General features: G+C 55.3%; 2 protein-coding genes across 17 annotated transcripts in view; one reads left to right on the top strand and one right to left on the bottom strand.

Annotated features, from left to right (window-relative positions):
• Positions 1–14: 14 nt before the first annotated feature.
• On the top strand, positions 15–24,090 carry RHOF (ras homolog family member F, filopodia associated). 16 transcript variants are annotated; one of them, XM_043901935.1, is made up of 11 exons: positions 759–1,187; positions 2,013–2,117; positions 2,220–2,254; positions 4,049–4,148; positions 7,845–7,894; positions 8,368–8,424; positions 9,040–10,404; positions 10,721–10,808; positions 20,930–21,039; positions 21,129–21,263; positions 22,542–24,090. In XM_043901935.1, exons 7-11 carry the CDS (start codon positions 10,255–10,257, stop codon positions 22,704–22,706), a joined length of 648 nt encoding a protein of 215 aa, XP_043757870.1. In that variant the 5' UTR covers positions 759–1,187; positions 2,013–2,117; positions 2,220–2,254; positions 4,049–4,148; positions 7,845–7,894; positions 8,368–8,424; positions 9,040–10,254; the 3' UTR covers positions 22,707–24,090. The 16 variants fall into 16 exon arrangements, with proteins under 16 accessions (XP_043757863.1, XP_043757860.1, XP_043757862.1 ...); XM_043901930.1 differs by having other exon boundaries at positions 8,238–8,424; XM_043901928.1 differs by lacking the exons at positions 759–1,187; positions 2,220–2,254 and adding exons at positions 15–151; positions 568–610 and having other exon boundaries at positions 4,583–8,424.
• The window catches only part of TMEM120B (transmembrane protein 120B), a 43,560-nt gene continuing 39,987 nt past the window's right edge, over positions 22,112–25,684 (bottom strand). Inside the window, exon 12 of the mRNA XM_043901919.1 lies at positions 22,112–25,684. Within this exon, the coding sequence (XP_043757854.1) occupies positions 25,571–25,684 (114 nt within the window). The 3' untranslated portion in view covers positions 22,112–25,570.

Genomic DNA, 25,684 nt, shown 5'->3' with positions numbered 1-25,684 from the left:
TTTATTTATTCTGCTGGGACTTAGGTGGGGGGCTTGGCGGCGGGGGAGGGGGGGTCTCCCCGGGCTCTACCTCCCGCGGCTGGGGCTACCCTCCGAGCCGCGGCTTGCGCCTCGGGCCTCAAAAACTGTTTCCAAACTGCCAAGACCGGAGGTGGGCGCGTGGGGGCCCAAGGGAAAGGGCTGGGTTTTGGGGTGTATGATTGTGTGTTTGGACGGCTGGAGCCGTGAGGGGCGGCAAGGCGGCCCCAAGACAAGTTGCAATCGAGGTATCTCGGCTACGGCTTCCTCTTCTGCCCCGCGACCCCCTCCCCCCGGAGCTGAGCTGGGGAGGGGAAACCAGGATTTTAACCAAATTAGCATTTACATTCCTGGGAGGAAGCAGCCCTGGCCTGGACCTGGGTGATAGAAGCTTCTTTCTGTTTTTATTTTTGGAGAGGAGTGCCCTTGTAATTGTCGTGAACACATGCTTCTCCCTCCGCACCCCCCCCCCCCTTTCCTCCAGCCACCGGCAGAGGAGCGAGTCCCCCTTTTTTGCATTTATCTTTCCTTCCCCTTTCTTTATTAAAGGTCCGGGAGTGGCGGCGGCCAATCAGCGCGCGGCTTCCATTTTGTGAGTTCAACTCCGAGGCTCTCGGGCTTCGCGAGGACGCGTTTGCAGCCCCCTCTACCTCTCCTGTCTGGCGGCCGAGGAGAGGGAGCCGCCTCGCTGGGGCTTGGTGGTAGTGTATTTCATATTGGGGCTCTTTTCGGGGTTTGTAATTTGGCCGTGGGTAGGTAATTGGCTGGAGCAGGGCGGCCGGGCGCGGCAGCCAATCAGCGCGCGGCTTCTATAGGGCTTGAGTTATTAGACGCTGATCTCAAAACATCCTTCATCAGACACCAAGGAGAGGCCAACAGATGAGGGGAGCCATTTTTCTGCAATGGAATTAAATGGCCAAGTGGGTTTTTCCTTTGTTGCAAATGGGGAATGTTTTTCCTTTGACTCCACCATCCCGTTCAGGACGCCTCAGTGTTGTGTTTAACATTTGTCAACAAGCTAAAGGACTCAAAATTGGAAGAATGAAGAAGACTTTAAAAAGATCTGGATTTTTCCTTATGACTTGGAATCCATCTTTGTCTTGTATAACTAGGTCATAGCACACCATTAATGTCAGCAGTTTAACAATTCTGAATTCCAAAAAACCTAAGTAAATTACATATTTAATTTTTTTTTCCTCTTTTTTTTCTTGGGGGGGTGGGGGGGGGCTTGGAGCTGTCTTAATCTGTATTCTCTTAACTGAACAATAAATTTTTATATATGTAGTTTCCTCTATTAAACACTTAAAACTGGCCATCTTATTAACTCCTTCTGCTCTCTTTTTAACAAGGTAATGTTTTAAATGTATAGTTTTAGGATTAGCGAAATAGCAGCAACAAAAAATTGTAAGCAGTCGTTACTCTTAAGTTTTTAAAAACCTTTTATATTGTAAGTACCCAATCCATTCTGTCCTTACGCAGTGCAGTTTTCATGTTAATGTTGCTGAGATGTCCTTAATTTTCTGAACCTTCATCTGCATGTATGTCTTTGTCGCTCTTGTCTAGCATAAGCCAGTTAAAATGCTTTTAGACGATTTTGCTTTTATAAAGCTAGGTTTTAGAGTTAAGCTTTTGAAAATGTTTACAGCAATAAATGCTAGTCAGCTTTCTTCCCCGTAACAGGTACACTTTCTTTGAAAATCTATCTATTTGAAGAAAAACAGACTCTGTTTTTCTCGTCTTTGTTGGGGAAGGGGGGGGGGGGGGGTGTGAGGGAAAGGAAGACCTCTTTGTGTAAAGAGACTAAAGCCGTCACAGGAAACTAGATTAAAACTGGAAAACAAGTCCTAGCTGGTTCGAGCCAAACACCATCGTTAACTCGGGGGTAGTTTCTATGGTGGTTGGGATGGCCGGTGCCTCTTTTGCTTTTTGTTTGATTTGACTGTGTATTTTCGCCTTTTGTCTCTTAATGACGGTCACACCATTGCTATATCCAGAGCAGTAAACAGTCCTCAGCGAAGCCGCCTTTTGCCAACCCAACCCTGGAAAGTTTGCAGAAGTGGAAGGAGCAGAAAATGCCATGAGAGTGTAACTTTAAAAAGGTAACAACAACAAAAAAGACACCACCATTACCCCAATTATTTCCAACTAAACAATCTCCCTAAAAGATTTTTTTTTCCCCCCACAATAACACCTCCGCCCAGCTTGATCTTCCAGACTCCAGCACCGGGCTGAGCGGGTAAGTAAAAAAAAAAAAAAAAAAAGTGTCTTTTGCCCCTTCGAGGAAATGTTTTTTCGAGAAGGCCAAGCGCTGCAAATGTTTAGGAGGTGAGGGGAGAAGGAGGTTTCTGGAGCTTCATGTTTGGCAGCCGGATCGGGGAGGGTGGGGGCACGAGGAGGGCTCTTCAGACCCTTTGCCCCTTTTGCCCAGGAGGCAAGAGGAAGGTCTCCCCAGCGACTTGGGGCATCCGTGGAGCCGCCTGCGCTAGTTCCCCCTCGCTTTTCTAGGTTTGAGCCTTGATAGGGAGAAGAAATTGAAGTGCTTTGGGGAAGGGGGTCACAAAAGCTGAGGAAGCCTCTCCTTCCGGGCCTGAGGCCTCTCTTCCTTTTGATGGTGGGGGTCTCGCCCTCTGAAGCCGGCTTTTCGGGGCTCCTGGGCGCGCCTGCGCTTCCTAAGCAAAAAAGGACAAAAGGCCGGCGTCCATGTTGGCACCATGACGCAGCATCTCTCCCGCTTTGCAGCCCGAGCGCTGCCTGTGCTCCCGTCCGCGCTCGCTCCTCCCTCGCAAACACGAGTTTTATTTTCAGGTTCAGAGCAGAGCCGCCGGCTGGGCTGGGGCCGAGGCTGGGGCCGTAGCCAGGGCTGGGCTGCGGGGTAGCTAATGGCGGCCGCTCTCTTCCTTCCTCCCTCCTTCCCCGGTTGTCGTTGGGAGCCCGGAGCAGGCGGCGGTCCGTCGGCCGGGCCGAGCCCCGAAAGTCCGCAGGGCACAGCGCCCCGAGTCGGGGATTGGTCTCCGAGGCCGTTTCGGGGGCCGCGGGCTATGGGGGGCGTCGCGCGCCGCGGCTCCCGCGCTCGCATCCGCGGGGCGAGGCGGCCAGACGGGCGCCATTTCGCGCGCGCGCCGCCCGCGGCTCGGGCGGTGGCGGCCGCCGCGCGCCAGGCGGGAGGAGGGAAGGAGGCGGCGGGGCCGGAGCGGGGGGGAAGGGGAGGGGAGGCCGCCGCCCGCGTTCCAGGCCGCTGCCTGGGGGTATGCCCCCGGGCCTGGGAAGCTTAGACGAAGACCGCGGGCTCCACAGCCTCCCTGGACCCCGCGCCCTACTCAGGAGCCGCCGCGGCCACGAGGCCTCCCTCCCGGGCGGGAGCCAGTAGCAAAGGGCCACGGGGCCGTTCGAGGCCGCCCCCTGACCCCGAAGGGCTGCTCTAGAGGCTGCGGAGTTTCTCCCCCAGCGGCCCTGCTCTGACCCCAGGCCCTCCCTGCTGCCCACTCGAGCCTCGGCGCCCACGTTTGGCCCCTTAACGGCCCCCCTTTTTCCTAACCTCCCTTTTTGATAGCCGAGCCCGAGGGGCGGGTGGGCCCCTTTTGTCCCCTGCTTTGAGCGTGAGGCCCTCACGCAGGCCACAGACGTCCCGAGGTGGCCATGAAGGCAGTGCTGGCCACCGGCGCGCGGGAGGGTAGGGTTGGGGGTTGGGGCCTGGGAAAGCCGAGCGGGCCTTCCCCGGGATCCCCCGAGGCGGAGGGCTGTGGGGTAAACCCTCGCACCTCCGGCCATTCCTGGGGGAGGGGATGCAGACTGGGCGGGCCTTTGGAAATGCAGATAAGTCTCCTCCCGCAGCTCGGCGCTCGGGCTGAACCTTCGTGACTCATCCGCGCGCCCCCCCCCCCCCCCCGACTCCTATCCATTTTACAGTGAGGACCGCCTTGGCAGCTGGGAAGGGGGTTCGGCATTTGTAAGGCTCTTCTTCCCTCAAGGAGATCCTGCCCGATTTGTGGCCATCGACGCCCTAAAAAAACCCTCCCATTTTTCCCTTTAGGCTCGTGACCGGAGAAGGGGCCCGGTACCCCCATAGTGGACGGCCCTCCTTTGGACAGTAGAAGCAGGTCTAGTCTGACTCTGCCAGTCCTCGCATTAAGGTAGGTGTGAGCCCTTTCCCAGCCTGCGAGGGCGATTTGGGGGGCTTTGGCCTGGCGCCCAGGGAGGGCGGGCACCCCAAACCCGCTAATCTGGTTCTGCGGCCCCTCCCCCACACAGATGTGTGGGACTGTGTGAAATCGGCCGCCTGCTGGGCCTGCTTGGTCCATCCATCCCCGCCTGTCAGCTTCTGTTGTCAGGAGTTTGGGGCGTGCAATTCTCTGCCGTATTTAGCAGCCTAGGAGAGGCTGCACTTGCGAGTATTTCCCAGTCGTGTGTTTTGTGGTGGGGGAGGGCCCTGGATACCTCTTCTGAAAGGCAGAGTCGGCTGCCAGGAAACCGGACCCAGCGCTGGCCCTCCCTTCCGGCCCGCACTGGGGGTGTGTGGGGTGATTGTATGGAGCTGGCCTCTTCCTTTCTAATGTCTGGCTGCTAGGGAGGTGAAGAACAGAAGGACCTGAGATCTGGGCCAGTTTTCTTTAAGAAAGAAGTTTCTTGACTCGTCTCCTTCCAGGAAATTCCCACGATTCCATCTCACCCAGCCCCCTCCCCCTCAAAGCCCTGTTTCTAGAATTGGACAAACCCAAATTTGAAACCTGGCTAGCCGTTTTACCTGCTGTGACCTTGCGTAAGCTGCGCAGTCTCTCAGCCCCAGTTTCCCCATCCGCACAACTGGGTCAGTGATTGTCAAAGTGTGCATCCGATCACACGGGTGGCTCATTAAAATACTCCGAGACCTCATCCTTGAGTTTCTGATTCAATCGGTGGGGCCTGAGAACTCGCATTTCTAGTAAATTCTCAGGTGATCCTCATGACTGCCAGGTGGAGACAGATTCTGAGAACCTTTGTGCCGGGTAACACCTTGGGGTGTTGAAAGGACCTGAACTTGTGCACTTGAAGCCCCGGCCTCATTTCTCGGTGCAGCGTCATGGGCTTCCTAGTAATAGCAACTCCCATTTTCCTAACACAAGCTGATCGTGAGGGGTCTCCTGCCCTCTTGAGCTCCAGGCAGCTCCGCAGCTGGAGATAGTGTGGCCCTTGATCTCTGACCCCTCCCCCACGTGAGCTCTAGTTTGTGATTACTTTGATGAACCATTTGGGTCCCTGCTGATGGCACAGCCTCCCCTCTTTTGGGTTCAGGCTTCCCAGTCTGATCGGCGCTTTTCACTTTTATCCCATCCCTCAGTGTGGGGGCTGAATTGAGGATTGGGGGAGCCTTAGGGTTTGACCCAGAGATTTTGTTGGGGCATTGTTGGTGCTTCATCAAGGGAGGCTGTAGGTCCGACAGCTGTGGGCTTGATTCTCCAGGGTGCTGGTGACCTTGGGCGAGTCTCCTGTGTAAAGTGATGATAATGAAGCCTGCTGTAAAGGGTGGAGGGCAGATTAAGTGCGATTAAGGGGTGCCGGCCTCACGTTCTGGCTTCACATTAGTTGGCCTTCATTCCTAGGTGGCTGGGGGTGGGGTGGGGGCTGGGCCATCTGTAGGCTCCTCCCCCACCAGCGCACCCCATAGCACGTGGCCAAGCCTCTGGGCAAAGGGGAAGACTGACTTTCTGCCGGCTGGGAGCCAGCACTGTTTTTCCCCCAGTGTGTGAGTTGGGGTGGTGGCCCTTCCTCAAGTCCACAGGCTGTTCCATAATGGGTCCTGATTTAGGGGTTAACCCCCCCCCAACTGGGAGAGTAGAAGTGACTCACTCAAGGTCAGGAGGCCACCACGGGCAGTCAGAGTGAGGTTCCAGGTGTCTTGACTTCCAGCCCAGTGCCTGTGTCCGTGGCACCCCCTCGCCCCAGCTGTCTGGGTTATTTTGGTCTTCTGCCCGTGCCAGCTGTCTGCTGGCATCACTGCCCGGGAGCCGGCGAAGCTGTCTGGTTGAAAGTAGCCAGCATGGTACTTGTAGTTCCTTCTGGCTGCCGAGTCTTGACCGCATGGGGGTCTTATCCCAGATAAGCTGGATTTGGTCCATCCTGTCCTTTGCTCCGGTGAAGGGGGTGCAGCTGACTACACTCGGCGCTAGACTCCCTTTCCCCTACCCAGAGTGAGCACTTTGTAAAAGCTGGTGAGGCTCAGATTATTAATATCCTATACTATGAGCCTCTTCCCGCGTTCCACACTTGTCCCAGTCCTAAGGCTTAGATTCTGTTCTGCCATTGATGTGTTCATTCAACTCCCTTCGATCCTCAGGTGATCTTTCTGCCACCTGATGGTGTCCTCCATCCTTTCTGATCGAGTGCTTGGGGCTCCGCGGAGCAGGGGTCTTTACCTCCCGTGGGCACTGGATGGTTAAATAATTGAAATTCCTCCCTCTCAGCAGCAGCCTGAAGGGCTACTGTCAGTTCCAGTTCCTCCACTCCCGCCCTCGGACCAATTAGGGAACAATGAGGGCGCTCCCCTGGGGTCGGGCTGTGATTCTTGGAAAGGGAGGGGTGTCCGGGAGACCTGGAAGGATCATACCCCCTTCTCGCTGCTTTTTCTCTCCCCTTGCCTTTCTTTGTCCCCATGCTGGTATCACCTCCTAGGTGAAGGGAGAGGCGGGGCAGCCTATCAGTCCTCAGATGGTGGTTCCTCAGTCCTCAGATGGCGGCCCCGCCCACCGGTCACCCAGCGAGCTCGGGGCGGGGCGTTCCTGGCGCCCAGCCGGTGAAGCCTGCCTGGAGAGGGCCACGCCAGCGGAAGGGCGGCCCGGCCGGAGGTGGCCGGACCTGCCTTACTACTGGACGCCAGGGCCCCGCCCCTTCCGGCCCATCAGCCAACAGGCGCCGGCGTGGAGTACGACCTTTCGGACCCTCTGGGTGGAGACTGAGCGTCTGCCTGGACTGTGGAGGGCACCCGGCCATCTCAGAGGCTGCCTGGGTCCAGTGCTCTGTCTCCTTCTGCCCAGTGACCTCGACAAGATCCCACCCCTCCAGGACTCGTGGTCTCCCCTTGTGTACCAGGAGGAGGAAGTTGGCGGATAACCTCTTGAGCTGTTTCTGAGTTTGAAGTTATGAAAGCCGCTTTTTTACTCTGGCAGTCACTCCCTCAACCCTGTTACCAAATATCGAGACTGGAGGAGAGCCCTGGCACAGGAAGAGACAGCTTTGATCCCCCAGGCCACCCTGGGCCACCTCCCATCTCTGAGCTCAGAGGATGGCTCCATTAACTTCTGTCCCACATGGAGTGGATGACCCCTCAGGTGTGCCGTGACCTCCGACAGTGTTCCCGAGGCACTAGGGAAGTGGAAGCCATAGCATTGCTGTTCACTTCCCTGTCCTGACCTGTCCTGGCCAGACCTTGACCCCACGAGACAGAAGTGTATCTGGTCCTACTTCTCTCCTGGGGTCAGTTGGCCTCACTAGACACCCTGGGCTTCCCAGATGGCTCAGACAGTAAAGAAGCTGCCTGCAATGCAGGAGACCTGGGTTCAGTCCTTGAGTTGGGAAGATCTCCTGGAGAAGAGAACGGCTACCCACTCCAGTATGCTTGCCTGGAGAATCCCATGAATAAAGGAGCCTAGCAGGCTGCAGTCCACAGGATTACAAAGAGTCGGACATGACTGAATGACTTAACACTGGGAGAGCCCCTAGGCCTAAGTGTGAACACAAGTCACTTCACCCCCACAGATGTCACCTGCCAACTCCCCTAGGCTTCTGTGTCCCAACAGTTCTGTGGCAAGAACCAGGTTAAAGAATTTTCTTCTTCTCCTCCCAAATCTCTCCAGGAATTCCTGGTGAAGTGAAGAATGGCCTGGGTCCTCAGATCGTCTTACAGGTAAGGGAGTAGGGCTCCGCGGGCCTGTGGGCATTTCCAGTGCCTCAGCTGGCCTGCCCTGGCCCAGCGCCTCTGGGGAAGCTCTGAGCAGCTGGCCTGGCCACTGGGTATTTTTAGCTACAAAGCCAGCCCCTGCACCACCACTGGAGCCAGGTCCAAATCAAACACGCTCCCTGCTGGGTGGGGTTGGGGCTCTGCCAACCTCTTGGCCAGGCAGGGTGGGTGGGCAGGCTGGGGCCAGTGTCAGCTGTCCTGCCTGGGTCCAGGCCAGGCTGGGAAGACCCACTTTTCTCCTCTTGGCTCTGCGTTATGTCATTGTTGTAAGTTGAAATTCATTTCATAGAAAAGGTAGAAACTGAGGTCTGAGGACTTTGAGGAAAGTCAAGTGGCCTCCCCCTCCCGACTGGAGCGGTTACCACAGTGTGCTGAGTGGGGTGACCCTTCTAAGTGAATTCTCCCAGTGACTCTCCCAGTCACTCCCTGAGCTTCAGGATCCCTGATACAAGGTCAAGCCTGCAGTTGGCTCAAAGGTAAGTGACCCTCCCCTTTCTCCCAAAACCTTCCATCCTTCCACTCCCTGAGTGATGCTTTTCCCCTCCTCTCCTGCCAGGGCCAGGCTGCCCCAGTTCAGAGATGGCCCCAGCTGTGGCCTCACCAGCCAATCACAGCTCCTCCTTAGTCACCAGAGAGAGCTTTGGCTTGGGTTTTCTGTTCAGAGCCTGTCTTAAGCCTGGCAGCCAGGCTTCCATGGTCTAAGCCTTGGTTTCCTTGACAGCCATGTCTCGCCTCTCTCCTAACGCCCCAGCCATTGCCAAACTTGATGGGGTTTTCCAGCCACCGTGCATTTACTCAAGCTGGGTACCCATCCTACTTCCATTGACCCTTCTGCCAGCATTGCCAAGCTTAGTTCATGTGCTACCCAGCTCTCAACCTCTGAATCCCACAGGGGCTCTGGTGTCTAAATAGTTCACATCTTGCAGACTTTTAGACTGCTTCCCCCAAGACTGAGTTCCTCAAAAGCAGGAACACAGTTGCCTCTCAATAAACTTGTGCTGCAAAAAAATGAATGAATTGCTGTAAATTTGTCTAGGGGTTCTTGAGGGCTCTCCACTTAACAGCCTGGATCTGGGCTCCTCTCTTCCCAGGTCTGTGCTCTTTGAAAGCTTCCAGGGGCAGTCTTTGCTGCCATCTGGTGGTCAGATTATGCCTTGCAGCCGCCGAAAACGTTGACCTGGCATTTATGGAACTGCCAGGCTGGCAGCTTCCTCTGAAAATAAAGTTTACCTGATCCTTGCTGAGTGCTTGAAAAATGGGGAATCTTCGGGGTGGGGGCAAGAAGATCCCGAGTTGTGCCAGCTCTTCTCTGAGGAAACTATCAGAGGTCCCATCCTAGCTGGGAAAGACCCTGCTTTCTCACCTAGCCATGCCCTGGTGCCTGCCTGGTACACGCCTGCTCCTGGGGATCCCTCTGCAACTCCGGACCACTGGCCTAATTTGTGCAAAGCACAGCCCAAAGTGCAGGGAGGGATGGGGGCAGGGTGGTTTCCTCCAGCCTCCCTGATAGTACTCATCCAGAGTAAATGCTCAACAAATATCCGTTTTGGTCATGGGGTAGGAGGGTTAGGGAGACAGCTTGAGAAGGGTGGGGCATTGTTCTGGCTCCGCTCACCTGTTCCCAAAGTCGCGGCGCCGATGCCATCGCCCGGCAGAGGGCGCCAGACCACCACCTTTGGGAGGTGGGGTGATAGGTAAACGGAACTGATATTCCCCAGCCCACACACAGACTCCCAGACGACCTGATCAGGTGGGCAGACTTGACCCTCATGCTAAGATCTTCTTGGGCACCACTGATGCTATCTTCTGGGGGAAATTGCAGTCAGAGCGGACTTCCTCAAGGCCACATAATTGGGGCGAGGCGCAGGTGGAGGGGGGTGTTTCCTGGCTCTTTAGACCAAGGTTCTTCAAACTGGCGTGTTGGGGGACACCCTGCCAATCAAAAGGCTGTGATCCAATGGGGGAGGCCCAATCGGCCAATCAGAGGGTCCCTGCCCGAAGACAGCCTGCCAATCAAGGATGCCGGGTGGGAAGGGGCGGAAACGATCGGATTTTGCCTATGAGGGGCGCGCAGGGGAGGAGACGGGAGCTGCCACTGCCGCCGAGCTCTCCATTTCTCAGTTGCCTCAGTTTCCCTGGGAATGAGACAGGTCAGCCTGGTTGGCTGCCTGGCGGAGGAGGTGCCGACTCCGAGGGCGGGGCTTCTCAGCCCCGCCCCTGGGCCAGTTCCCACCCCGCCTCCGATCGCTCAACCCCAGCGCTCTACCCGGTGAGCGGCTGGCTGCCGGTGCTGCCGGCGAGTGGCTATGGACGCTGCTGGGGCCCCGGCCCCGGCCCCGGCCCCGACCGCCGCCCCGGGCTCAGGCCGGAAGGAGCTGAAGATTGTGATCGTGGGCGACGGCGGCTGCGGCAAGACTTCGCTGCTCATGGTGTACAGCCAGGGCTCTTTCCCCGAGGTGAGGCTTGCCGGGGGGCTGCAGACAGGTAGGCTGGGGGCGGGATGAGGGGAAGGACTTGGGACCACTAGGGGCGACGGACGGACCTCAGCCTGCGCCCCGAGCCCGGACCCCGGGTCCCTGGCATCCTGATCACGATGAGGCGGCCGTCACCCCGGGGCGCCCCCTCGGGAATTCCAGAGTCCAGCAGAGTGGGGGGTGGGGGGGGTGGGGCTGAGCCAGATGGGGTGAAGATGGAAGGTAGGGGTGGGGGTCCAGCTGGAACCTGGGCACCCGCTGCACCCCTTAAGAACAGACACGACCCCTTCTCCGACAGCACTACGCCCCATCCGTGTTCGAGAAGTACACAGCCAGCGTGACCGTGGGCAGCAAGGAGGTGACCCTGAACCTCTATGACACCGCCGGTGAGTGCGTCTGCGCGGCGAGGGTCCTAGGGTCCGCCTGCAGGGTTTCCCCCTGAGGGGAATCCCCCCGCCGGGCCATCCCGCCCGCCCTCCTGCCTCTCTGGACCGCGACAACCCGTCACTCCTGGAGAGGCGCTGGCTGGGAGCCCGTTAACCACTGCCTGGTTGGGTGGTGCTGGAAGCCCGACAGAGTCGCCCCATCTGTAAAAGGAGGGTATTTGGAAGAGGTGAGCTTCTGGGCCGCCCTCCTAGTGCTGATGTTCTGAGGGCTCACAGCTTCGTTCCTCTCCTGTGGTTCTAGAAAACCGTGGGTTTTGCTTCTGTTTACCGTGGTTCCAGGATGTGTGTTACATGCTGTGGTCTATTAAGATTCCGTGGGCTGCTGATCTGAGTCTCCTGCTGCTAAGGATTCGTAGGCTGCATTTCTGGGTCCTATTTTGTAGAATACTCTGGGCTTCAGATCAGAGCCTGTGAACTCCAGGAATCTGTGGCTGACAATCCTGAGACTCTAGGGCCCTGTAACTATAAATTGAGTCCCGTGTTTCTGGGATTCCATGGACTGTGGTGCCTGGCTCTGGAATTCTGTGGTCTGTCATTCTGAGCCTGTGATTCTCAGATTCTGTGGCTACACTTCTGTTTCTTCCTGGCACTGAAGAAGGAGCAGAGCTCTAGGGGTTGTAGGTCCAAAATAAGGTTCTTTCTGCCACCTGCAGCTCCCAAGGCAAGTGTATATATGCTGATCCCATCGCAGTCTTCGGCGTTCCTGTTGTTGGGGGATGGTAGGAGGAGTATAGCCAATGGAAAGATTCCAGTAACACTTGCTGCTACTGGTACCCTTGAGGAGCTTACCTCGTGCCCCAACTCCCTTCTGGGCTGAATCAACATTGGGGAGCAAAGGTTAGGATCCCCAGTTGGGGCCTCACCCAGCCTCTGTGACTCTGCATTTAATGACTTGTGTGGAACCATGTCATCAGGTGCCCTGTTAGCCAAGCCTTGTATGTATAAAGTGAAATCTTCCAACTGCCCTTGGATGAGACCAAAATCGCCCACCCGCATCCCTAGCTTCTACCCCACTGTGCACCTCTTCATAAGGTAACCAGTAACATCTGTCATTCCACCCTGGAAAGGCTCAGGAAAGGGCCTCTCCCAGACCCAGGTCCTTCTGTATTCCTGACTTTGTAAGTGTGTCCCCCCTCGGGTGGCCCCTAAGGAGCCTCTCTTGTCGGATGAGGACCGTGCAGGGCCGCCTCCAGAACAGGGCCAGCCCCGTGAACTGGAAAAGCCAAAGGCCTCTGAGGAATTCCCAAAGGCGTGGCCCCAAGAGCAGTGGTGTGTCTGGGGCACTTTCAGTTTCACACGTTTCCTGTCCAGGACCCAGGTAGGGGGAGGTTCATTAACTCCCCTCTGGGTGGAGGGCTAATGGGGCAGGGAGGGTCAGAGCAAGGATTCAACCTGCTCCTCGTTCCTCTCCTCTCAGGCCGCCTCCACTCAGATCCTTGGGGCTCACTGTTCACCGCAGCCTGCCCCAGCAGACCCAGTGAGGGACCACTTCTGGTCTTTCTCGCCTAACCCAGAGGAAGATGCTCAAAAGACTTATCAGAGTACATTGTCATGAAGAGGTTCTGGCAAGCTTCTGCTTAGTATAAGGCAGGGTTTTCACTAAGAGCTCGTGCCAGAGGGGTGGGGAGAGCGCTTTCTCAATCATCAGAAGCAGTGACCACCCAGGGCAATGATGACCTGCCCACAACTTCCTGCCACATGCTCTGGAGTCCGACCTGGGCTTTGATGCCAGCTTTCATGGCTATATGTCCCTGGGGACACCTGGGCCTCAGTTTCCTCCTCTGTGTGTGTGTGCGTGCTCAGTCGTGTCTGACTCTCTGCGACCGCATGATCTGTAGCCCGCCAGGCTCCTCTGTTCATGGGATTTCCCAGGCAAGACTACTGGAGTGGGTTGCCATACCCTTCTCCAGGGTATCTTCTTAACACAGGGATCTAACATATGTCTTTGCGTCTTCTGCGTTGGCAGGTAATTCTTTACCGCTGCACCACCTGGGAAGCCCCTTCCTCCTCTGTAAACACGGCTAAAATAGTTGTGAGGATAATGTCAAAATCATGTGATGTACAGTGCTTAGCACAGGGCCTGCCTCTTCCAAAGAGCTCACTGAGTGTTATTGGGAGTTTTTTAACCTCCTGCCATTCAGGCCCAGGCCCGAGCCTAAGCCTGTTCTTTTGAACCCCTGGCCTGTAGAGCTCTGTGCCAGCCCCCACCCACGCTTTCCCAGCAGGACTGTTCCAGGCGGCAGAAAAGCAGAGCTGGTGTTTGAACCTCTCATTAATGTTCTGGGGAAGTAGGCTGGCCTTACAATCAGTGGGACAGCCCAGGAGAGATATTCTAGTGGGGAGAGATGTGGCTGCTCCCTCAAGAGTGTCCTGCTGTGTCTTGGAAAGCCCCATTATCTAGAGGAACGTGAAGGAAAGGCTGGGTCATTCCTCTTCCACATGCCAGTGCCCAGCACAGCACTTGTCCCAGAGCAAGGCTTGTGGAACGAATGAATGAAGAAGAATCCTGGGTACATAGAGATCTCTGGAGAAGGTCCTTTGTGATAAAGATGGTGAGATTGGTCGCTGCCTTTGGGGTTGACAGCTATCAGGAGAAGGTGGCAGAAAAGATGGCCAGGTGACCAACTAGAGGAAGATAGAGACTGAGAGGGTGATGGGAGTGGCCAAGGTGGAGATGAGTCCAGTAAAGGTTGCTGTAGAAGGTTCTAGAACCGACGGGCCAGACCCAAGGTGAGGGGTGGAGGAAAGGAGAAAGCATCTTTCCAACCAACCAGTGGTACCCAGAGCTGTGGGATGGGGTGGCCCCTGGGAAGCAAAATTTCTCTATACCCAGGACCCTGCCCACCGGGGTCTGTGTGGGAGGACAGTCTGGCTGCTTGCCTCCATCCACCGGAAGCAGTTATAGACACCGCTGTAGCAGATGGAGGGGCAGTGAGGGGGACGGAGCTCCCAGTGCTCAAAGGTGAAGGGGGGGCGGGAGCTGTGAGCACCCATCGCTCTAGCTGCTCATCTGCCGCCTCAGAGGCCGGAAACTGCGGTGAAGTATGAAGTTTCCTGGGCAGAGAGAGGGGAGGTGTGGGGTGAGGTGGGATGTTAAGACACCAACCAGAGACAGAGTTATCTGGGCTTTGGGGTGTGGGGCCCATGGGTGGGGCAGGGTGGAGTTGCCCTGGGAAGTGGGGAGCTGCGGGCCCCTTCCCAACCTGAGACGGGAACAGTAGGACAAGTAGGGGGCAAAGCAAGTTGCTAAGACAGGAATCGCAGACCACTGGGGTGTCTCGGAGTCAGGAGCCCCAGAGGCGGGGGAGCTGACCTTGCAGGTCCGTTCAGAGCAGCGTGGGCTGAGTTCCAGGCCCTGGGCCACCCGAGCACCAGCCGCTCCTTTCTCCGGGGGAGGAAACACAGGTTGGGGAGGCCCCAGCAGCGCTAGTACAGAAGTGGGTTCCTCTTCTGGCAGCTTCCCCTTCTCACACTGCCTGCACCCCTACCCTGACCAACACCCCAGCCAGAGCTGGGAACTACGTGCCCGGTGGGTGTCCTCTGGCAGATTTGGGGACTGCTGTGGCTCCAAGGACACCCTCTCCCCAATCCAGCACCAGACATTAGAGACCATGCCCCCAACACGATGCCTGCCATGGCAGAGCTTCCCACAAAGGAAATGCCCTTGCGTGAAGCGAGAGTCTCGCCTCACTTCCTCTGCCCCACAGCACACCAGCTTCAGGAAGACGGGCAGCTTCAAGGGGCACTGTGGCCCAGAAAACCTTCCCTCGCCAGAAGCAAATGCATCTTGTTGCACATAACTCGGGGCCTTTTATTTGTTTGTTTCTCAAATTTATATGGCTGTGTTGGGTCTTAGTTGTAGCATGAGAACTCTTAGTTGTGGTATGTGGGATCCAGTTCCCTGACCAGGGATCAAACCCAGGGCCCCTGCATTGGGAGCACATAGTCTTAGCTACTGGACCACCAGGGAAGGCCTTCGGGGGCTTTTTTTAACCTCGAAAGCCCATCTGCAGAGGCCAGAGTGGAACCCTGTTCATCTCTTCTGAACAGATGACTTGCCCCTTTAAGCCTGGGAATCACTGTGGGTAAATGGGAAGGGTCATTGTATCACCTGTGGCTGGGAGGCCCCCTAGAGTTTGTGGGTCCAAAGATCCGGGGTTAGAATCCTTTACCCAGGCCCTTGTCCCTTGTGAGTTTCTATTTGAATAGTAACCACACCTTTGGCCAGCATTGCTCAGCCTCCAAGTCCTTTACTTCCAAGATCAAGGACAGGGTTATCACCCCCTTTTCCAGATAAGGAAACTGAGGCTCAGGCAGGGGAGGTGCCAAGATCATGGAACATGAGTCAGAGTGGATCTTGGTTCTCCTGACTCATACGGGAGTGGTGTCCAGGATACTCCACTCCCAGAGAAACGAGGTTGGCAGCACCTGCAAGTCCATCCCCTGCGGGCCTGGTCCCTGCATACTGACCCCTGGGGAAGCTGATCCAGACACGGTCAAGCCAAGAAGGCAACCCAGAGGAGGTGCTGAGATCTGGGCTGGCTACCCATCCTCTCCCAGAGTTCCTCCTTTGTTGGCAGCCTTTTCTTCACCTGGTCGGGACTGGGGCTTGTAGAATAAGGACAGCTTCCTATCCTCTGGGGTGCCCTGAGAAAAAAGCACCCCAGTAGCCCTCCCTATGGTCCTCTATCCTTTACGAACCTTCCTTTTGGCTGTGTGATGTTGGGCAAGTCACTTCACCTCTCTCTGCTTCAGTTTCTGCATTTGTAAATTGAGGGTAACAATAGCCAGTAGTGGGAATTCCCTGTCGGTCCATTGATTAGGACTCTGAGCTTTCACTTGCCAATGGCCTGAGTTCGATTCCTGGTTGGGGGACCGAGATCCCACAAAGCCATGTGATGAGACCAAAAAAAAAAAAAAAACCCCAAAACCCAATTGCCAGTAGTGAGGAATCATAGTGAAGATTGATGAGTCTATGCATACAAAAGGCTTTCAGTGGGGCCTGGCATGTGATGAGTGAGCACTGCCGATAAATACTGTTGACACTAACCATTTTCACTATTATTATCACAGGCCCACCTACTCCTCACATGTCCATTTCACAGATGAGAAAACTGAGGCCCAGAGATGAATTCCCAATTGAAAGGCTTCCTGGGAGGATTGGAGTTTTTAGAGTGGCTGGGCTGGCAGCTGACCTTGGAACTGGGGACTGAGTTGGTGCTTCAGCTCACGGGAAACCTGTCTATGACCTTGAAATCACCCCCAGCCACGTGGGCTCCTAACAGGAAGAATTTGCCCCACCCAGCTTCCCTCCTGAGGTGACTGCTTAAATTAACACAGGGGGGACTTCCCTGAAGGTCCAGTGATTAAGAATCAATCCTTCCACTGAAGCAGGGTGGGAGTGGGGGGGCACGAGTTTGATCGCTGGTCGGGGAACTAAGATCCTGCAAGCCGAGCAATGCAGCCAAAAACATTTTTAACACAGGTGATGGACATGAAATGCCCTTGCAAGCCTGAAAGCCATAGAAATTATCATTACACTTTATTCACCCACTCATTTGTTTGTTCTTTCATTCCCCCAAATGTTTACTGAGCTTGTATGTGGACCCGTTGATGTAACAGTGATGTGTACAGAGATGGCCCCCATCTCAGGGTCTTATGTGTTCATGGGGAACACCTCCCTCCTCAAAAAAAAATCATGATGTCGGGTAGTGATGTCCTTTCTAGGAAGAAAATTAAAGCCATAGTTGGTCATGGGACAGATGGCAACGACGCTCTTATTTCAAAGCAGTCTGGAAAGCTCTATAGGAAGAAGTGACATCTCTGCAGAAGCCTGAAGGAAAGGAGGGAGTGAGCCATGCTGTTACCTGGGAAGAGCATTCTAGAAGAGGGAACAGCAAGGGAGAGGCCCCTGCCAGGAGCAGGCTTGGTCTGACTTCCTCTTTCTACCAGCCTGACTTCGGCCTCCATGGAGCCTGCTGCAGTCAGCTCAGGCCCCAGTTCGCTCAGCCCAGTGGCACCTTCTCACCTCCCTGGTCCCTGCCGCATCTGACCAGAGTTGGACGACTTCGAGACAGCCCACCAGCCAGTAGTGACTGGACACCTACCCGGTGCCAGGAATGATGTTTAAGGACAGATGTGGTCCCTGCACTCCAGGTGCTTACAGTCTCCTGGGGGACAGGTAGTAAATGAATAAACTTGTGAGTACAGACTGTGGCCAGACAGGGCGGGGACGGACTTTGGTGAGGGAAGGCCTCTCTGAGGAGTCAGCTGGGCAAGGTGGGGAAGACGTCGGCACAGACATCAACACGCAGCAGTCCCATCTCACAACTGCCTGTCTTCTCCTGCCGTGTTTCTAAAAGGGAATCTGAGTGTATTTCAGGCCTGGAACCGGTTTGTGTGTACTACCGAGCAGAAGAGAGCACTGCTATGTATCAGCAGAAGGAATGCTGGCCTTGGAACTGAATGAACCTGGATTCAGGCCCGGCTCTGATTCAGTGACCTCAGGGGGGGGCGGTCACTTCATGGCTCATGTTTCTTTATATGTAAATAGGAGGATTCAGGTGTTCCCTGGCTAGCACACCAGGTGTTTGTTGTAAAGATTTCTTTTTAATTTTTTTTAATTTTTAAATTTAATTTTCTGGCTGCACTGGGTCTTCATCGCTGGCACAGACTTTCTCTGGTTGTGGCGAGCAGGGGCTACTCTCTAGTGGGGGTGCCAAGGCTTCTTGTGACTCGTTGTGGAGCATAGGTTCTAGGCGCTCTGGCTCAGTAGGTGTGGCACACGGGCTTAGTCGCCCCGAGGCACGTGGAATCTTCCTGGACCAGGGGTTGAACCTGTGTCCCCTGCATTGGCAGGCAGATTCTTAACCACTGGACCACCAGGGAAGTCCATGTTGTAAAGATCTCTTAATCATTTGGAGGCAGAAGCCCTGTAAGAAGTGTGTGAGGGGACATCCTCGGTGGCCGAGTGGTTAGGATTCTGGGCTTTTACTGCTGTGGCCCAGATTCAATTTCTGGTCTGGGGACTAAGATCCCACAAGCCATGGGTTGTGGACAAAAAAATAAATAATTAAACTGTAATGCGTAACGTGGCATTATCAGTAAGTAGAGGTACAGAGAAGGCAATTATCTTGACAAAGGAAATAACTATGGACAGTGAGTCTGAATGTTTAAAATGTTTGGAAGCAAATGATGGGGAAATGAGGAAAAAGCATTCCAGGTGTGATATGAGAGCTTGATGAGTTTGAGAAACAGCAAGACTGGACCGTAGTGAGTTGGGGGTAGGGGCACAGGAGGGAGGTGGGTGAAGCCAGGGTTGGTAGGCGCGGAAGTCACGTCAATAACCAGGAGAGTCTTGGATTTTCCACAAAGAGCAATAGGGAGCCATTGAAGGTGTTTCAGATGAGGGGAGGGGCATGATTTTACTTGTTACTACTCATTCAGGGGCTTCCCAGGTGGCGCAGTGGTAAAGAATGCATTTGCCAATGCAGAAGGTGGCAAGAGACTTGGGTTCTATCCCTGGGTTGAGAAGATCCCCTAGAATAGGAAATGGCAACCCACTCCAGTATTCTTGCCTGGAAAATTCCATGGACAGAGGAATCTGGCAGGCTACAGTCCATGAGATCGAAAAAGAGTCGGACACGACTGAGCGACTTTAGTGCGTGAGCGCACACACAGACAGACACACACCACACCACCCCCATCCATTCAGCTGCCAGGTGGAGAATGGGCTGAGGAGTAGCAGGAGAGGAGGAGGCACGAGAGGCGGTGACGCCGGAGACTGTCGGTGGCTTGGATGAGTTAATCACTTGGAATGTAGCCAATGCTACATTTGGAGAGTCTGAATTTTTAATGTTAATTAACTAAAGTAGCCAGGTGGGGCTAGCGGCTACCCTGTCGGACAGTGCAGGTCTAGAAAGATGTTCACAGAGGTCAGGAGAGGGGATAGTTTGGGGACGTGTGTGGAAAAGGGAGGAGATTGGCTACAGTAGCATGTTGGCCCGTTTTCCACCATCTTAAAAGGATTTCTCCTGCTTTCTGGCGATGAGGGCAGGAGGACCCGAGTCTGCAGGCACAGACTGTCCCTCCCTTACCCCTTCTCCAGTGCTGAGGGGACATGGGCTGAATGACCGCCTAGACAGTCCTCCTGGACCAGCATCGTTAGAGCTGGGCTCCTGACCACTGCACACTGTCAGGGGGCCCTGGGTTGACGGGGAGCCAGTGGGAAAGATGGCACCTGTGCCGTCACCAGCAGGACATGGCCTGTCTGTGCTCTCCAGAGAGGCCTTGGGCAGGCAGGGGTCAGAGGGCAGGCTGGTGTCACCCTGGCACCCACAGGCTAGAAGGCAGGATGGGGATTCCTGGGCTTGGTGTTCTATGTTCCCTGGAAGGAAGTCACTGCCTGAGTCTTTCTGCAGAGGTGGCTGGGGGTCACCCATGGGCCTGAAAGACTCTCACTTCTCACTCTGGGAGTTTTTAAAAATTCCTGAGCCAGGGAGGGAGGTTCAAGAGGGAGGGGACATATGTATACCTATGGCTGGTTCATGTTGATGTTTGGCAGAAACCAACACAGTTCTGTAAAGCCATTATCCTTCAATTAAAAATAAAATTTTTTTAAAAATTACTGAGCCATGGGGACCACATGCAGTCTGTAATCCCAGGCCTGCTTCTGAAACAGAGAAAAAAATTCTGCAGGACATTATTGGTGAGATCCAAACACAGCTAGTAGATTGGATTAGAAGAATACAGTCTCAGTGTTGGTTTCTGAGTTTCATACTTGTACTGAGCTAAGTGAGAAGACGTCCTTGTTCTTAGAAAAACCGCACGGGAAATCTCCGGAGTTTGGGGCGGGGGTGGGGAGAAGCAGCAGCCAGCCAAAGGTCTGCAATTACTTCTCACGTGGTTTAAAGTGTTTATATACAGATAAAGCAAGTGGACAAAACATGAGGCCCCAGTGAATAAGGGAGCAAGGGAGTTCTTTACACTCTTTTGCAATTTTTCTGTAAGCTTGAAACTGTCAACAAATAATTACTAGGTCTTTTTTTGAAAAAAAAAAAAAAAAAAAACAAGCCCACTGTTACCCAAGCCCAGGCTTGGGTCCTGATTCAGTTGGTGCTGGGAGGGGCTGATATAGCAGAAGCCATCAGTTCCCCTGGTGACTCATGTGGTGCAGGGTTGACAACCAGCGCTGGGTGGGCCCAGGCAGGCCAATGCCTGTCATCTCCAGCAGTCCCCCCACCCTCCTATTAGCATGGGCCAGAATGGCAAGAGGAGTGTAACCAGAGACCATGCCCCTCTCAGCCTGCGGCGGCAGGAGCGCCCTCCACGGTTAACTGCAGTGTCCTGGGCCCACCCAACCCCACTGGTCTGAAACCTCGGGAGGGGAAGGGTTCGGTTGCTTCAGAGTCTGAGCCTTAAACCTGAGCATCAGGGATGAAGATGGAAGCGAGGGGTGGTGATCATCACCGACATGAGTGCTAGCCGTTTCCCAGCACTGACCCTTCAGCCAGGCCCATCTCTGAGCGCCGCAAGAGCACTGCACAGCTTTTATTTTTGACTGTGTTGTGTTTTTGTTGCTGCACGGGCTTTTTCTCCCAGCAGGGGCAACTCTTTGTTCCAGCGCGTGGGCTTCTCACTGTGGTGGCTTCTGTTGTTGGGGAGCACAGGTCCAGGCCATGTGGGCTTCAGTAGTTGCAGCTCCCAAGCTCTAGAGCACAGGCTCAATAGTTGCGGTACACCGTGCCCGGGTTCAGTTGCTCTGAGGCATGTGGGATCTTCCCGGATCAGGTATCAAACCTGTGTCTCCTGCATCAGCAGGCGGATTCTCTACCACTGAGCCCACCAGGGAAGCCCCACCGCTTTTATCTCGTGTAATCTTCCCTACGGTCCAGGACTGTGGGCTGTCTCCTCTGTTTTACAGCTGAAGAAATCAAGGCCCAGAGACATAGAGTCAATTGCCCAGGAGACCTCCAACCTCTAACCCATCTGAGCCCAGGCAGGGGACTCGGGTGGAGAAGTAAGGGGTACCTCCCTGACCCCCACCTGCTGTCTGGTTTCAGGGCAGGAAGATTACGACCGGCTGCGGCCCCTGTCCTACCAGAACACCCACCTCGTGCTCATCTGCTATGATGTCATGAACCCCACTAGCTACGACAATGTTCTCATCAAGGTGAGGCCCTGTCTCCCAGCCCCACCTGCCTCTGGAAGTGGGGCCATAGATGGGGCCCTAGCCCTGATGCCTGCCCTCCCCTTCCACAGTGGTTCCCCGAGGTCACACATTTCTGTCGTGGGACCCCCATGGTGCTCATCGGCTGCAAGACAGACCTGAGGAAGGACAAGGAGCAGCTGCGCAAGCTCCGGGCAGCCCAGCTGGAGCCCATCACCTACACACAGGTGACCAGGGGCTCCCCCCACCCCACCCCGAGGATCCCGGGTTCGCATGCACAGCCATGGCCAAAAGCCTCCCAGGCCTTTGGCCTCTGCATCTGGTGTGCCTTAGTGACCTCTTGGGAGCTGAAGGCAGCAGGATTCTAAGAATCATATACCCAAGTGGTCCTAAAGAACCTGCCTGCCAGTGCAGGAGACATAATAGATTCAGGTTCAATCCCTGGGTAGGGAAGATCCCCTGGAGGAGGAAATGGCAACCCACTCCAGGATTCTTGCCTGGAGAATCCCATAGACAGAGGAGCCTGGCAGGCCACAGTCCATGGGTTCGCAGAGTCGGACATGACTGAAGTGACTTACCATGCACACATGTGTATCTGCCATCCCAGCAGCTTGTAGGATCTTAGTTCCCCAACCAGGAATTGGACCTGGGGCCATGGCAGTGAAAGCACTGAGTTCTAACCACTGGACCACCAGGAAATTCCCTCAGAATAATAATTTTTAGATATTAATACTGATAGACCACTTATCTGAGCACATTACTTACCTCATTTAATCCTTATTACCTTGAGGCAGGCACTGTTACTGCCCCCCCCCCCCACCCTTTTACAGAGTAGAGATTGAGACTCAGACAGGTTAGGTAGCTTGCCCAGGGTCACACAGCTAACCTGAATTGGAGCCAAGATCCCACCCTAGTCACTCTGGCCCCAGAGCTGAGCCTTTGACCACCATCCTGTCCCATCGCCCCAGAGGCCTGGACAGGCAGGCCTGTGTTGGAAAGCAGGGCTCCTTTCAGGAACCTGACCAAACCCTGCAGCCTTCTGGGTGAGGCGTGGCAGAATAAAAGGAACACAAAGGAAAACGAATAAAGTTTAATCAAAAGGAATAGGCATTAATAAATTTGTTAGAAGTATTTTTCTTTCTACTCTAACAGCCAGCTCAGTTGCCTAAACTGTGCTTCTGAGACGAGCGGGGAGAGAGGCATGTGGGAAGCCCTTATGTCTTGAGGCCTTCAACACTTCTCACCAGACTGGCAGACACAACAGACCACCCCAGTTCCTGGCTGAAGTCAGCCCGTCTCCACCTCAGTTTGGGGAGAGCGTGAGGTGGAGGCCAGGACGGAGTTCCCAGCAGCCACAGCCCGTGGGCCACACCAAACCAGCCCTTATGGCCCACCTGCACACCCTGGAGAGGGCCCTGGCCCCAGGAAGCCCAAAAATTCATGAGTGGGGTCTCACAGGAGGCGCCGCAGGCCCGCGGTCTAATCTCTGCCCCTCCCCCCACCAGGGCCAGAGCGCCTGCGAGCAGATCCAAGCCGCCCTCTACCTGGAATGTTCTGCCAAATTTCGGGAGAATGTGGAGGACGTCTTCCGGGAGGCCGCTAAGGTTGCCCTCAGTGCTCTGAAGAAAGCACAGCGGCAGAAACAACACCGGCTCTGCCTGCTGCTCTGACAGCTCCCGGCAGGGCATGCGGCCCTCACAACAGAACTGACAGGCCCCAGGCCCCCAGGCCCACGCTGCTGCCTGGACCCCGCCCCTGCCCCAGCTCTCGAAGGGCACTTGGCGTCGGGCGCCTCTAGGACCTAGTGTCTGGAGCCTGTGGCCAGGCTCTTGGAACATTCTGGAACTCTCCTTTCCCAGCTGGAGCTCTGACCACAAGCTCCCCTCTAGCTTGTGTGGTCACAGTGGTGGTGAGGGTGGGGGTTGCTGGACTCGGTCCCTCTGTACCCTGGAACCAGCACTTATCCCCGGCACTCAGGAGTGCCCTCGTCACAACCAGCCCCCAGCTGTGTGTCCCCCCTCTGCACACCCAACAGGTCCTCCAAGCCCATGCCTGAAACGAGAAACAACGTCTGGTACGTGGATAAATGTGGACTTGGCAGCCTTCCACAGGGCTCCCAAGCCTGTTCTCCCAAGTCACCCGCCTCCCTGGGCCCCCAAGATAGGCACAGTCGCATCCTCCAGCTTCTCACTTCCTCCGCCCAGGAACTCGGGCACCACGGTGGGCCTGGGGCCTATCAGAAGAACACAGGCCTCAGCCCTGGACATGGGGGCCCTTCCTCCTCCACTTCATACAGAGGACTTCAGTCTTAGCCTTCAGCTTGGCCACCATCTTTCCAGAGCTGGATGCACAGGGGGGCAAAGAACCTCTCTCTAAATACAAGAAGTATTCCCTAGACCATCTATTTGATCCCTGCTCAGCGTCTGTGACCCTACCCCAGCCACGACTTGCCAGAAACCCGAGATGAAAAGTAACAGCGGCTCTTGAGTGATCTTGGGCAAGTCAGGTCTCTCTACAGATTTCTTTACCTGCAGAAGGATGGCACTGGCTTGTCACAAGGCTGCCCTCTGTCCCAAACAGCCCCCCCCTGCTGCTGAGGTGTGGAGACCACACACCAAGGCCATCCTGGCCTCCTGGGAGATTAACCCCCAGCACACCTTCACTGAACCTCCTGAAAGGTCTGGGGTCCCAGGTGATTCTGATGCCCCAGAGATTGTGAGCTGGTGGTTCCTGAATAAGCCGGGGAATCAGCTTTACCTACTATGAGATCATGGCGTCAGGTGGTTCCTGCCCTCCTTGGTATCTTCTGCCTCTGCCCCCTCCCTTGCCTAGTGCTCTGGCCTCCACTGGGCCTGAGAAAGAGACATAAAACTTACCCTACCCCACCTAGGTTTCCCAAGGCCCTGCCATGCCTAGGGGGAGTCAACAGAGCATTCAGTCCAGAGCTTCGTGGACAAAGAAAGAATGGTCTAGGACAGAGGAGGTCCACAAACTAGTCTATGGACCAAATCTGGCCACTGCCTATTTTTGTAAATAAACTTTTATTGAAACACAGCCACACCCATTCATTTATGCATTGGCTGCCTTTGCCCTCCAACGGCAGACTCGTGTGACACAGACCATCTGGCCCTCAAAGCCTAAAATATTTGCCATCTGGCTCTTTACAGAAAAAAGTTTGCCAACTCCTAGGCTGGGGCAAACCCAAGTTCCTAAAGGGCCAGATGGGAGACCCAAATGAGTGAAGTAGGGTAGGGATGAAAGGAAGTAGTGGGGCAAACTAGAAAGCAAGCCCCCACCCTAGGCAAGGCAGCTCAGCCCAGCCAAATGCTGCTCTGTGGGAATGTTTCTAGATCTTTCCATCTCTCTAGGGAAAGTAGAAATCTGGATTTTTCATGTGGAATCTTACTGGAGGGAGGGGAAATACTGTATTTTGAAAATTTAAACTCCTTCGAGGGCCAGAGCATGACTACAGACGCCATCTGAATTCTGGCCAACAGAGATTTCTAGGTAAGTTGTTAAGGGCGCCTGAAGCCCATATGAGGAGAAAACGCAGAAAATGCAACCAAACCTTTTGGCTTCTTCACAGATAGCGAACCTAATGTGAGGTGACCAGCAGGCCTGCCACGACCTTCAGAGGGTGACCTCCACAAAGTGAGCCTGCTCAGACTTGCCTCTCCTCCCCACTACATTCCAGAACCTCTGAGGTGAAGGGGGGAAGCCCGGAGCACGGGGGACCTCCATGCTGGCTGAAGTCCCAGCCAAAGCTGAATCTTGTCCCCACTCCCTGAGTTACTCACTGCATGAATCTGGGAAGGTGGGCTGAGGAGTGGGGGTCAGGAAGCAACCCCCCCCCCAAGAGTGGACCCAAACTTTGTCCGGGGTGGGGGTGGTGGGAGGGAAACACACCCACAAACCAGCCAAACAGTGCAGGGGTGCCCTCTGGTGGTGACCCTCGGAGAACTCCCCTGCCTCGGGCCAAGCCCTGGCGGCCAGCGAGCGGGAGACTTGGGAAGCACAATAGCAGGAGGCACAGACTCGACAGTGGTTCTCTGAGAACTGAAACACCCCGGAGGGCGCCGGAGCTCACAGCAGAAGCGGCGCCCGGGGCGGGAGGCTCCAACCCCAGCGAGGCACGTCCGAAGCCCAAACCTGAGGGGCTCTGACAGGATGGGGAACAGAGGGGGTCCCTGAGGCTTAGTTCCCCCCGCCCCCTCCCAGGAAGACTAACCCAGTCTCGAGAGAGCAGCGGGGGAAGGAGGGCAGCAGATTCTAGGGAAGGGGGCAGGCGATATTAAATATGTCATAAATAGGGAGGCTGGGGCTGGCTAATACTGCGCCGACAGGCTGGGGTCACATTCCTCTTGTCCAGCTGGGGACCGGGCCTCGGCCCTGCTCCCAGCGATGCACTGGCCCCTGAGGTCACCGCTGCCAGTGGTCACTGGCGCTGTTGGGGAGGAGATGGGCAGCAAGGACGCCGCCTGGGATCCCCTGCAGTCTCAAAGTCCGGGGTCTCGAGGGGCGCCAGCCCCGCGGCTCACGGCTTCTTGGCCTTGCTTCTGTTCTGCTGGAGTTTGGTGTGCACGACTTTGAGTGTGGTCAGGAAGTTACCGAGGAAAAGGACGAGGAACGTCAGCGCCAACACGAACAC

The sequence above is a fragment of the Cervus elaphus genome, chromosome 5 (assembly GCF_910594005.1).
Source record: "Cervus elaphus chromosome 5, mCerEla1.1, whole genome shotgun sequence".
In the NCBI taxonomy this organism is placed as follows: Eukaryota; Metazoa; Chordata; class Mammalia; order Artiodactyla; family Cervidae; genus Cervus; species Cervus elaphus.
Note: the sequence above shows the minus strand (reverse complement) of the source record. Positions and strands in the feature narration are given on the sequence as shown.

Coding starts and splice junctions, on each gene's coding strand:
- RHOF (XM_043901928.1), top strand. CDS start 10,255: ATGGACGCTGCTGGGGCCCCGGCCCCGGCCCCGGCCCCGACCGCCGCC. Junction 10,809..20,929: donor GAACCTCTATGACACCGCCG/GTGAGTGCGTCT, acceptor GTCTGGTTTCAG/GGCAGGAAGATTACGACCGG. Junction 21,040..21,128: donor ACGACAATGTTCTCATCAAG/GTGAGGCCCTGT, acceptor CCCCTTCCACAG/TGGTTCCCCGAGGTCACACA.